General features: G+C 37.0%; 4 protein-coding genes across 4 annotated transcripts; 2 read left to right on the top strand and 2 right to left on the bottom strand.

The window, feature by feature from the left end:
* Positions 1-2,615: 2,615 nt before the first annotated feature.
* Positions 2,616-5,631, bottom strand: LOC106354443. Its single transcript, XM_013794373.3, has 12 exons — positions 5,336-5,631; positions 4,880-4,978; positions 4,727-4,784; positions 4,475-4,555; positions 4,295-4,363; positions 3,938-4,176; positions 3,755-3,826; positions 3,485-3,607; positions 3,317-3,398; positions 3,133-3,179; positions 2,923-3,004; positions 2,616-2,809 (listed from the first exon to the last, which is right to left on the bottom strand). Exons 1-12 carry the CDS (start codon positions 5,554-5,556, stop codon positions 2,726-2,728), a joined length of 1,257 nt encoding a protein of 418 aa, XP_013649827.1. The 5' UTR covers positions 5,557-5,631; the 3' UTR covers positions 2,616-2,725.
* Positions 5,632-5,804: 173 nt separating this feature from the next.
* Positions 5,805-8,156, top strand: LOC106354441 (heat stress transcription factor A-1b). The gene is made up of 3 exons (XM_013794371.3): positions 5,805-6,248; positions 6,377-7,452; positions 7,792-8,156. The coding sequence occupies exons 1-2, from the start codon at positions 5,994-5,996 to the stop codon at positions 7,448-7,450; spliced, it is 1,329 nt and encodes a 442-aa protein (XP_013649825.1). The 5' UTR covers positions 5,805-5,993; the 3' UTR covers positions 7,451-7,452; positions 7,792-8,156.
* Positions 7,619-9,381, bottom strand: LOC106354442 (syntaxin-21; the record flags this gene model as incomplete). Its single annotated transcript, XM_013794372.3, has 6 exons — positions 7,619-7,880; positions 7,985-8,085; positions 8,177-8,334; positions 8,613-8,684; positions 8,893-9,032; positions 9,241-9,381. Coding segments are annotated over 6 exons (678 nt in total), but the record flags the coding sequence as incomplete, so codon positions are not given.
* A 417-nt stretch (positions 9,382-9,798) lies between these two features.
* LOC106354440 (binding partner of ACD11 1-like) lies at positions 9,799-12,309 on the top strand. The gene is made up of 5 exons (XM_013794369.3): positions 9,799-9,938; positions 10,669-10,772; positions 10,955-11,021; positions 11,299-11,373; positions 11,600-12,309. Exons 1-5 carry the CDS (start codon positions 9,933-9,935, stop codon positions 12,107-12,109), a joined length of 762 nt encoding a protein of 253 aa, XP_013649823.1. The 5' UTR covers positions 9,799-9,932; the 3' UTR covers positions 12,110-12,309.
* Positions 12,310-12,481: the final 172 nt, after the last annotated feature.

Raw genomic sequence — 12,481 nt, forward strand, 5'->3', positions numbered from 1 at the left:
AGTTTTCTCCATCCCACGGTTATTCTCCGTAAAGTTATGCGACCATATGTAAATATATAATCAAGCGATCAATCAAATAAAAACGTAGATGTTTCAAATATATATTGAACATTGACCGTAATTGTTTTTGTTATGTGTATATTGTTGAGCCGATCGATTGGGATTGAGTTATCTAAGAAGATTAAGTCAACTAAATTGCAAGAAATTTATTGTATTAACAAATTAAAGGTTTAAGTCAAAGAAATTGCAACGCAGAAAAGGTTTCTAAGTCAAACTATAATAATGCTCGTTAGTGGATAAAAAAACAACACAAAGCATGGAAATGAAGTAATGCTTAAATTAATATATAGTAGATTTTGATATGCGTTTCGAAAACACGATTTTTTTGTGAATTGTAAACAAAGTTTGATATGAATTAATTTTAAAGAGTATTGTTACAAAATTGTATTATATCAAAATAGAGAGTTTGTTTTAAATTATGTAATTTATTATTAGAATATTTAAGATTTTGTATGTACATTAATACGCAACTCTCTCTTAAGTCTGGACATTTATCTGGATCCAAAAATCGATCAGAAAACACATGTTTGATTCGGATCCATAGAAAAAAGTACATGTTGGGTATTTATTGGATATGCGGTCTTGGTTTAAGTCCACATCCTACTAGAGACCCGATTGTATAAAGTACCCAAAATGTTTTGTGCATATTAGGTATTTTGGGTATTTCAAAAATATTTTCGATATTACGATATTCTCTTAAGTTTCAGATTCTGGTTTTCGGTTATAATTTCGGGTTTAAGGTAAATTTTCAAATTTTTAAAAATATATTTTTTTGGGTATCTAGATTACACTATAGGTATTTTTTGGTTTCTCGGGTTTTTGGATAAAAAATTTCGGGTATTTGACTATTATAGGGTATTTGTTTTGGGTATTTTTGACATTTTCGGGTTTTGGGTATTTTTTGGGATTTTTGGTACTTTGAGTCTTTTGGGCCCTAAATACCTGAACCAAATCGACCTCATATCCAAAAATTACATGCATTATGTATCTGAACCAACCTAGCCTTGGAAGGAACTGACCCGAACTCAGGTAAAAAAATTTCAGATATCTAGTTGAGTTCAAATATTTAGGATTCAAAAGACCCAACCTGAAAAAACCCGACTTTAATCTGATCTGAAAACCTGAATGCCTATGCCCACTCTCACTTATTTATGTTGTTCATTTAGCGAAACTTAAGACTTATTTGGCAGATTTTAAGCTAATTTAAATAATATATATTTGCAGGAGTTTTTAATAGTTTTTAAACTTATATCGAATAACAATTTTTATTATAGATATTTTTTTATAAAACTTAATTTAACGTAAATATATATAATTTTGGTTAAACAAATGATTTGCTAAAGTGTTTTTATCAAATTTGATTTTGTAAAATATTTAGAATTATATAATGTTAGATGACATGGTATAAAATGTTGTAGTATGATATATGTTTTCATTTTAATAATTGATATCTAAATATTATATATTCATCTTTGAGCATAATATAATATGATGTATATAACGTTATTGAATAACAACAATAACATTGGATGATAAGAAGAAAAATAATTAGAGAAGTATATCACACAGAATGAGAAATAATAATTGGATTTATTTAAAAGTTGAAGTTGTATTCACACAGAAGCCTTTGATAAAAAAAAAATGATAGTGTGAAATGTTGCAAAGTTGGTGGCACCAAAGAATAATATAATTTTGGTATTTAAATTTATCAGTTACGTTTTGATTATGGATTCATGAGACACATTTTGATAAGATGATATTTTAGTATAATGAAGTTATGAATAAATCTTTGGTGTATCATAGTAAATTGGATAGTAAATAAGAGCATTGATTATTGTATAGTTACAGAAATGTAAGGTAAGACCAAAAAAACAGTCCAGTCTAATAAAATAGTCCAATAACCTTATAAATAGATTTTTTAAGAATATTTTCCTTTTAATAGTATATATAGGTAGATTTTTTAAGAATACTTTCTTTTTAATTGTATATATATATTTTTTACCAAATTAATATACATACTTTCATCCATTATATATATATATATATATGTTAAACCAAATCAACCAACAAACAACAATCTTGCTTTGTGAGAACTTCTTTTTCCTTTGAGTTTATATCTGTTGAGATTTAAAAAAAAGAAGTTGCAAAGAAAAATGGCAGGAAAAATGTGTATGATGATGATGGTGATGATGGTATTGGTGATAATGAACTGTGGTCTAAAACCATGTAATGGAATGGATACTAACGTTCCCACACCACCGTCTCTCGCAGGGTATGTATTGCCTCTATGTCAAAGCGTTCTTTTAAAATTATTTTCTTATTAGAAGTATTAATATATGTATATTGTCTTAATTTGCGATGATACAAAAGGGAGGAACCTGAAACGCGACCACAAGACATTGCTCACTGCTACCAACAATGTAGCCTCAAATGCGGCTCTGACGGAGATTGCTTCGTAGCTTGTTTAAAGAAATGCCGCGGAACCTCTACTCTTTTTTAATTTCTCATACAAAGAATGATTCATGTTTTGTCTGTAAAACTATGCGACCAAGGCATGAAAAAACTGATCAATGATATAGAAGAACCAAAGATATATTTGCAGAAAATGAACCAATAATTGATAATCGTATGGATAACTACTTAAATACATAATCTCTCTCTCCTATCATTTAACAATGCCGTTCAAGAATCGGTGACTAAGAACAGCTTCCGCCATTGGCCGTTTCCTGTGGTCAGCGTTCAACATTGCCTACCAAAACACCACACATACACACGAGAGTTTAGTCTCGTTTCTGAAATATGAAACATTTTTTATATTTTTGATTCTCAGCCTACAGAGAGAAACATTGACCAACTAAATACCTGGAGCAATTCCCAACCAGCTCTATCACCAAAATCCAGAAACTTAACAGCTTCTTCAAGGCGTTCATCAGCTAAACAGTACCTGTATAAAAAGTTTAGTGAGATTTTTGAAACACAGGCTATACCTAACACAGACACTTGGAGGAAGAATCGATTAATTGAAAATACAACGGCTCTTTAACTAAATAAACTGTTATCAAAGAGGCTTACTCTCTTACTGCCTCAATATCCAGCCGGAATGTGTTTTCCAGTAGTCTCTGCAGTTCATCAGATTAAGCTACGGTTAACCAAACACTATGCGGAGATATGCTAGACGCCAAAAGATGCGAACTTATATATAAATGCAAAGCTGTTTAAAACATTCGCATGGCATCCAGTCATATGGTAATCTTGCCTGAAGAGAAAGAGAATCCATTACGCCTGCTTCACAGAACGGAACAAAGGCCAAGTATGCAAAGAGAAGACCGGCTTCATATCTGTAAACAATAAAATGTGCGCTATATCTTTATCAAGTAACACTTGCAACTTAGAAAATGAACTACATAGAAAGTATAAGCAATACATGTCATCTGCAATCCCAAAAGCTCTCTTCTCAAAAACTGTGAAGGCGCCCGAAGCAGTTGCCCTTCGCCAAAGTTGCTCTGATAGTGCACCAGAGGTCGCTCCTTCTTCCAAGCATGATGGCCTGTAAGGTAAGCTCTGTCTATTAACAATGAGTTCACACAAATTCTTGTGGCCAGTTATAAACAGCAAGACCAAAATGGCTGAAGAATATCAGAAAGCTATGAGGATAAACAACCAATCATGGAGTGAAAAGAGAAAGCGATGGAACCTTATGTCAACAGAAAAGGCTAGATCTCGCAGCCTCGGGATTAAATACATGGCTTCTCTCTCCGCTGGTGTACTTCAGATAAGTTTACCATATAAAAAATTCAACTAGATTAGCAGAGAGATAATACACTTGTATTGAGAGAGATGTGTGCAAGCACTTTCAGATACTCGAAGGGAGGCATACTTGAGAACAATCGAGGAGGGCCCGAGGCTTTGGTGTAACCTATCATTGGCATGCATAAAGGCTAGACCTTTCATTGCACCTTGTAGGATCGTAACAACAAAATTTCTCCTTCGTTTCATCGTCACTTCCTTTTCGTAAGGATTCCATGCTCCTTGTGAGCGAGCTCTTGATGTTTTTTCACTCGCAATTCGCGCGTAATCAGCTGCACTATCTTTACCACCGTCACGAAAAGCCAGCCACTACATAATGTGAATCAATTCAACCGATGCTCCATAACTTATGCCAAAATATCCACATACTTGCGCAGCCTTAGACTCAACAAAACAGAGTTCAACACTTCAAAGAGTAAAGCCTAACCTGTTCCCCAAACTGTGTCTCAAAGCCACCAACAAGTATAAGCAGGTTAGCAGGTAGGTTTTTATTGCTCTGCGTAGGACAAGCAGAACAAGAAGATGTTACACTAATATTTATTCGCCCGTGGAATGAAATTGTTAAGAATCCATTAAATTTTTTTTAATGCATATCTATTTATCAAACCTGGAGAAAAGAATGTGCATTCAACTCGTTAGCGGCCATCATGTCAGCCTCAATTCCACCAGCACGCTGTCCGGGATAGACCTTAACAGAGACAAAAGTACAAACGGAAAGCAACTTAACATCCAAAATGAAGTTCTTTATGCTCTAAGGAGGTCAGAACATGACAATATAGACAGATTTATGAAAATAGAAACTGCCCACAGAAAAAACAACAATCTTTGCTGAGAAAAAAGAAAGAAGATGCAAAATCACCTTAAAGGTGATAGGTGTTCCTCGAAATGGACCTTGTGATATTCTTCCTTCGTATAGTCTGCAGACAAACTGCCATGACTAATACATTTTTTTTAAAATTCACCAAATATATCACCGTATAATACATTGTCTACATAACGCCAAAAAGTGCACCTGATCTTAACGGCGCCTTCTCCAATGTCCTGAGATTTTAATCTCCCAATATCATCAGATGAAGATTCAAATTCATCTCCTGACCGCAACCCTGAATAGCTAGGGGCACAAAAGAGGTGAAGTGAAAGCTTAGAAAACGAAGTAAAAAGAGTGAAACTAGACAAGAATCTAGCAAAATAAAAAAAAGAGTGAAACTCAATGTAACAAACTTCACAGCAAATGAAACCATATACACATAAAGATTCAATTCGATTCAAAGGAATCAAAGCTCACGAGATCTAAACTCGTCAAGCTACAGCTACAGACTCTCACACATACATCTTTCTATACACTGTGCTCAATATAAACAAGCTCGTACCTATACGCTAAGCAAACAGAACATCTTCCACCTAATATCCTCAACATATACACACTATTTCGATATTTTGAGATTCATGAATCAAAGTGAGGAGGTACCTAGTTACATTCATGAATCCGTAGCTTCCGATAAGCCTCCCCACCTCGAACGAGTCAGCGCTGGTGATCAAACTCGCCGTAACCGCATGCAGCCGCCGATTCCTTCCACGCGATTTCACAATCCGAGCACCGGAGAATCCGCCGCCGCCTGATTCTCGGCGGATCAAAGAGAAACGCGAAACGCAGTCGAAGGAAACGCGATGAACAGCGACCGGATTCATCACTTCAATTCGTGAACGATTCAACTAACTCTGTGTCAGCCAGTATGAGAGAGAGATAAGGGCCACGAAAGTTTTCTATCCTACGTGGTTTTTTATATTAATAATTAATTAATACTATAACCGTATGCCGTTAGATTAAAGAACAATCTTTTATTTGACGGTCACTTATTTGCCACGTGTTAAAAGTAATGAGATGTCTACCGAATTAAAAGTTGAAATCCGGTTTCATCCGGTCTATGACATAACCGAGCTAATAAATCAAACCGAACCATGACTGCTTCCTCGATGAGTCTTTTCTCTCTCCCTCAGCTTGAAAGATCAAAGGTTGAGTCTTTCTCTCTTGCGAGTCTCTCTGTATGTGTGTTGAGCTCGTGAATCAATCTTAGCCATCTCAATCCATCGCCTGCTTTAGTGGAGTAGCTATTGCTTTTTCCTTTATGGAATCGGTTCAATCCGCACCGTCAGCGAACTCAAACTCGCCGTCTATCCCTCCGCCGGTGAGCTCAGTGCCACCGTTTCTGAGCAAAACCTACGACATGGTTGATGACCCTTCGACCAATGAGGTCGTGTCCTGGAGCAGCGGGAACAACAGCTTCGTCGTCTGGAACGTCCCTGAGTTCTCCAAAGTGCTCTTGCCTAAGCATTTCAAGCACAATAATTTCTCCAGCTTCGTTAGGCAGTTAAATACATACGTAAGCATCACTATTAAAGGTTTAAACTTTAAAGTGTTAGTTGATGATGGTTGTTACATAGATGTTTTGTATCTAATGTGCGGTTTGGTTGTTAGATCTTTATAGTCTCTCTGTACTCTTGTGTCTAGGGATTCAGAAAAGTTGATCCAGATCAATGGGAATTTGCAAATGAAGGGTTTTTAAGAGGCCAAAAGCAACTACTAAAGGGCATTGTAAGGAGAAAGCCTCAGAATCAGCAACAAACTCAAGTTCAGAACTCATCTGTTAGCGCTTGTGTGGAGGTGGGGAAGTTTGGAATAGAAGAAGAAGTGGAAAGACTCAAGCGTGACAAGAACGTGCTTATGCAAGAGCTTGTGAGGCTGAGGCAGCAGCAACAAGCTACGGAACACCAGCTGCAGAACGTGGGACAGAAAGTTCAGGTGATGGAGCAGAGGCAACAACAGACGATGTCGTTTCTGGCAAAGGCGGTTCAGAGTCCGGGATTCTTGAACCAGTTGGTGCAGCAGAATAGTGATGGCAACAAGCATATTCAGGGAAGCAACAAAAAGAGGAGACTTCCTGGAGATGAAGAGGAGAGTTGTGGAGAGCTTAACCGTCAGATTGTTAAGTACCAGCCGTCTATAAACGAAGCAGCACAAACTATGCTTAGACAGGTCTTGAATAGAAGTAGCTCACCGGTTTCAAACAATCCTGAGAGTTTCCTCTTGAGTGATGCTCCCAGTTCTAACTCTCCCAACTCAGCTCACTCAGCAATGAATCAAGTACACGAGGCAGGTTTGGTGGATCATTCTCAAGCTGGTCCAAGTCCAAGCCAAGGAGTAGCAGCAGCTGCAGCTTCTTGGAACCCTGAATCTGAGTTAGTTGGACTGGAGACAGGTGATGGAGTGTGTTTCGATCCAATAATGGCTGCTTTAGGTGGCTCGCTGGAAATAGAAAGCGATGAAGTTTCTCCTGTAGGTGAGGGAGAGATGACTGAGATAGAGAACGAGGTCCCTAAGCTGCCAGGAGTCCAAGATTCATTCTGGGAACAGTTCTTTGCTGATGAAACCGCGGTGATTGGTGAGGGAGACGTCATTATTTCAGAAGCAGTGGAGAACTGTGAGATGGTAATGGAGCAAGAACCGAAGGAGTGGAAGCAACAAGAAATGAACCATCTTACTGAACAAATGGAACTTCTTTCTTCAGAAGCACAGAGGAAATGAAGGTAAGAACATGAGGAAGTTATATGCATTGTTGTTATTTCTTGTAGATGTTGATCTTCAGGGGAGACTATCATTACCACTATGCTTGTGAATAATCAAATCTTTGAGTGGATATTTTGCTCTGCCTTTGTTTCTAATACATGTTACTTTTGAGTGAAAACATCATCCGTATCACTAATGGTAAGATGGATTACTATATAATGGATTCACAAATGAGAAGTTGAGGTTCAATTCATTACATGGGAAGAATGATGGGAGTAAAAATAATCTGTACAGTAGATATTTCTGTAATAGGTAGTTTGTATAGTTTCCTTGACTCAGTCTTCGTTTCATGCTTGAAGATTGAAGCTTGGAGTTTTGATGCTCAGACCAATACAACGATGATGACAATGAGCAGAACAATCCCAAAAATGAGAATAAGAAGGCATGTCTGCAACAAGCCAACAAAAGTAAAAACATACGAAACTTAGCTCTAGCTGCTAAGAATAACAGAATCACAGAACTGAAAATTTAAAAGAGTTACTTAGAGTGTACCAAAGATGAGTTTGCTCTTTGAGTTTTAGATGCTTTTCTGAGTTGAATTGTGGCCTGTGCAGTTGCAGCTTGCGAGTTATCAATGTTAGAGCTGATGTCATCTGCCAAGACAGACATTATAGGTGTTTCTTAGATTTTAAAGAGGCAAATGAGACTGGAAAGTTTACATTTACGGTTGTTGGGATTACTTACCGATCATAACTCCTTGATCATTCACTAAAACAGCTAGATCTTTGAAGATTTCATTCACTTCACCAATCTGTTCTTGAATTTCTCTAATTCCTTGCTCTCTTTCCTCGATGATTGCTTCATTGAATGTTATCTCGTTATCTAGAAACACTACTTCTTGCCTGGAACGAGAATAATAAGAAGTTAATAGCACGTCACAGCAAAATATGGTTAACACAAAATGCTCAAAGAGAGAAGATGGATCTAATGGGATTTCACGGCCTTGACCCAATTTTAAGATTACATCCACAGTTTAAGGATACAGTGAGTACTCAGAAAAGAAAAGTGAAAGACTCAAACTACATGCTTAACTCACAATTAGGTTTTGTATATTCTAAATAAAGGATCACGTGAATAAGCAAAATAATACGCTACAGTACAGTCAGACCATACTCCTCACCTTGATTGTAGAAGACGAGTTTGTTGCTGGGAGGTCCTTAAAGATTCAATATCCAGTTCCTCTGCATTATAGCTGCATGGAGCGGCATAACAATGAAGCACGTAAGATTCAAATTCCACAAAAGTTTATTCTACACTACTCAAGCGCCTCCTTTATACAAAACAAGTATATAATACATGGAGTTTGTTTTTTTTCCCTCATTTTGGAAACAATAAGGTTCATTTACCATGATCTTCTGGTATTAAAATCAAACTGGTCAAAGTAGAATTAAGATGGTTACCTGGTAGGTATATCTTTTGTCGTGACGACAGGAGTATATGTAATTTCTCTTTCAGCTGCAAATCTCTGAACTTTCTGAAACTCTTTGAGAACTGACTGGAAATCTTTTGCCAGTTTAGCATCCGTAATCTTCTTAATTGGCTGCAAGTTAAACAAGATAATATAAACATAACATAGAACTAGGAACATAATGTTTATTTATTAACATGTCTATGACACACATCGTCTATCAGCCCCAAGATTGAAAATGGTATCACCAGCAGAAGTTGGTCTAATAGTAGAAGTTCTCTTTTTCACATGTCAGATTTTGAGGATGGAGACAAAAAAAAAAGTGTAAGCATTTTCTTACAGAAGCTGCGCCATGGTGGTCGGCTTCACTAGCTTCCTTGAGTCTAGCTGAAGTATATTTCACCAGTTCTGATATCTGTAACCTTGTCTTTTGCCTGCCAACAACAGAACCAACAAAATTTAATACAGTTTCCAGAGCAAATAGATGAATTAATCAAACAATCTGCTCAATAAATAAACAAAGAAAAAAAAACAAAACTTTTGCTTTATTATTCATCATAACAGAACCTAAAGAACCCTAGTTCTCAGACATCTCTCCGGTAAGGAATAAGAATGCTTTTGTTCAGATTCAATTATAAAGTCAAAATTTTTTGTTAATTCAAAGAGAGCTTTATTTAATAATATAGATTGACATAAATTATTTATTTATCTCATGTGTACGTACGTAATACGTATATGGTGGTGGAGGTAACATTTATTAATTACGTACAAAATTATGTTGGCCGGCTGCCACGTCACTGCGCCGCGCTGTCAATTTCAATGAAGCCCAGTGCGATGAATATAAAGCCCGTTTTGTTAAGACAAGGCCCATTTAGAGGGTTAAAATTACTAAAATAGGTTTAATCGGCGTAACCCAACCCCCACACACGTGAAGTGTCCTCTATACACATCAATCTCGAAGTGCGTTTTCTATTGAATCTGCGTTACAAAGCAATCACCACTTCTCTTCCCCAGCTACGAAGATCAACATCCATGGCGGTTTGTTCTTGATTTTGATTGCTGCTATTTGCTAATTCGTTGTTTCTCTTTCTCGATTCTGATTGATTTGTGTATCTATCGGTGTTGATCTGTGTATGGGAACTCTAGATTGATTCCGTTGGATGATTTTTATTCCCGTTTTTGTGAATTTGTTTGACGAAATTAGTGAAAGATGAGAGTGGAACAATGTTGAGATTAGCAGTTAGCTTCATTCATTTGGTGTGCTTTCACTCAGTTTGGTTGTGGAAACAAATAATCTGATTTTTAGAATGTTTAACTGCCATTATGTTGATGTTCTCTTCTTTGGGAGAACCCGAGTACTCTCTTTCGGATCCCGGAAACAGGGAACCTTGGTTTACCTATCTCAAAAAAATTTATGATTGGTTCGAACTTCGAAGAACAGAAAATAAAATTTCCATCGAAGAGAAGCAAATGAAAGGAAAAATGATAAAACCTATAGGTTGACATAAATCTCATGATAGTTACCAAAAGATTCATAGTGAACTTTGATAGGAACTTCTTTTGAAGCAATAACGCGTTGAGCTACTGAGATCAATGCAGTCTTATGTTGTTTAATTAATGTGAAGATCACAGTCAATCTAGGCTTCTTTGTCATTATATGGAACTTTTGATCGGTTATATATATACTTGGATGCAGAGAGTTTCATCAAACACTTATTTGATTGTTTTCATTAATGTATCTAAACCCTTTTAATCTTGGTGATGGCAGATAAGATCAGTAAAAGTTGGCAATCTCTCCTCAGGAGCAACGGAGCATGATATCAAAGAGTTCTTCTCTTTCTCCGGTGAAGTTGAAAGCATTGACATCCAAGGGTTAGTAATTAGCTTATTCCCTATAGCTTCTTTTTGTTTTTTCTTTCTTTCTGTCGTTGTTTCTTGTTTGAGATAAGTGATGGTGAAATCAAAAGCCATTTGAAAGGAATGGAGCGTTAGATAAGTTTTCTCCTAATGTTATATTTACTCCAAGCTTCTTTTGTTTGCTTTTTAACTAGCAGTGATGAGCATAGTGCCTATGTGACATTCAAAGATCCTCAAGGAGCAGAGACCGCTGTGCTCTTATCAGTGGGTTCACTCTTATTCCCCCTTAACATGCTTCCTCTTTATCATACTATTTTATACCTTCACCTAGTACATATATGCTAAGTTCAATATGACTGTTAGTTTTACATGGTAAGAATACTTAAGGAGTTAATGTCACTTATATTGTCCTCATGGAACCCATTCTGTATCTGCAGTAGATAATTACAAGTAAAATTAGTTTGTTTATAACTTGCAAAAACTGGAACACTAGTGAGTAGTAATTGCAATCATCATACTAACAACTAGGGATGTTTTTCAGGGTGCAAGTATTGCCGATCAGTCCGTCGTCATTGAGATGGCTCCTAACTACACTCCACCTGCTGCCCCTCATGCTGTAAGGTTTTCCATCTTGAGCGTATCTAATTATAGATATCATTTTTTTTTCCATTTATTAGGAGCCAGAAATCATTTCCGTTGATGTTTGATTACTTATAAATCATTGATTATTTGTAATAACTTGCATAAATGAAAACCTCTGTTAGTTCTTCAACACTCTTTAGCAACAATAGAATGTGGTAAACAGCAATCTCTAAAAGTTTTAATATCTGTTCATTTGTCAGGAAACACAGAGCGGTGGCGGAGGAGTCGCAGAGTCAGTAGTCCAGAAGGCAGAAGATGTTGTGAGCACCATGTTAGCAAAGGGTTTCATCCTCGGTAAAGACGCGGTCGGCAAAGCAAAGGCTTTTGACGAGAAACTCGGTTTTACTTCAACCGCAACCGCAGGAGTTGCTTCCATAGACCAAAAAATCGGCCTAAGCCAAAAATTCACAGCTGGTACAAGCTTGGTGACCGAGAAGATCAAAGGGGTGGACCAAAGCTTCCAGGTCACAGAAAGGACCAAGTCCGCCTTTGCGACTGCGGAACAGACGGTGAGCAGCGCGGGAACCGCCGTGATGAAAAACCGTTTTGTGTTAACCGGTGTGAGCTGGGCCGCAGGAGCGTTCAACAGAGTTGCTAAAGCTGCTGGAGAGGTTGGACAGAAGACAAAAGAAAAGGTCGAAGCTGAGCAACCACCACAACCGTCGCAGTCAGAGCAGCAACCACCAGAAGGGTATTCTCCGCTTCACTGAAAACGTTGTGTTTTTTCTTTTGGGAACTTGTTTTTTTTTTTTTTTTTTTGTCTTTTGGATGTATTATAAAACCTATGTTTGCATCTTCTATATTCCTAGTTTGGTTTTTTATAAGTTATTGTGTTCACTAATCTCTTGCGGGTCGTTGAGGAGCAGCGTTAATTCACATCATACTAATCTAATATCCATGTTCGATGTTATTCACTAATCTAACATACACTTTGGGTCGTTGAGGAGCATGGATAGAGCTTCTTGTAGATGCATCAGCGTTACACTTGAAACATATCTCTTGCCTTCATCTGGGAATTTTTTTCAAGCTTTGATTGTGAAATGAAAAGCCTTTTGATCACTTACTTGTACCATTATTTGCAA

The sequence above is a fragment of the Brassica napus genome, chromosome A2, assembly GCF_020379485.1.
Source record: "Brassica napus cultivar Da-Ae chromosome A2, Da-Ae, whole genome shotgun sequence".
Classification (NCBI taxonomy): Eukaryota; Viridiplantae; Streptophyta; class Magnoliopsida; order Brassicales; family Brassicaceae; genus Brassica; species Brassica napus.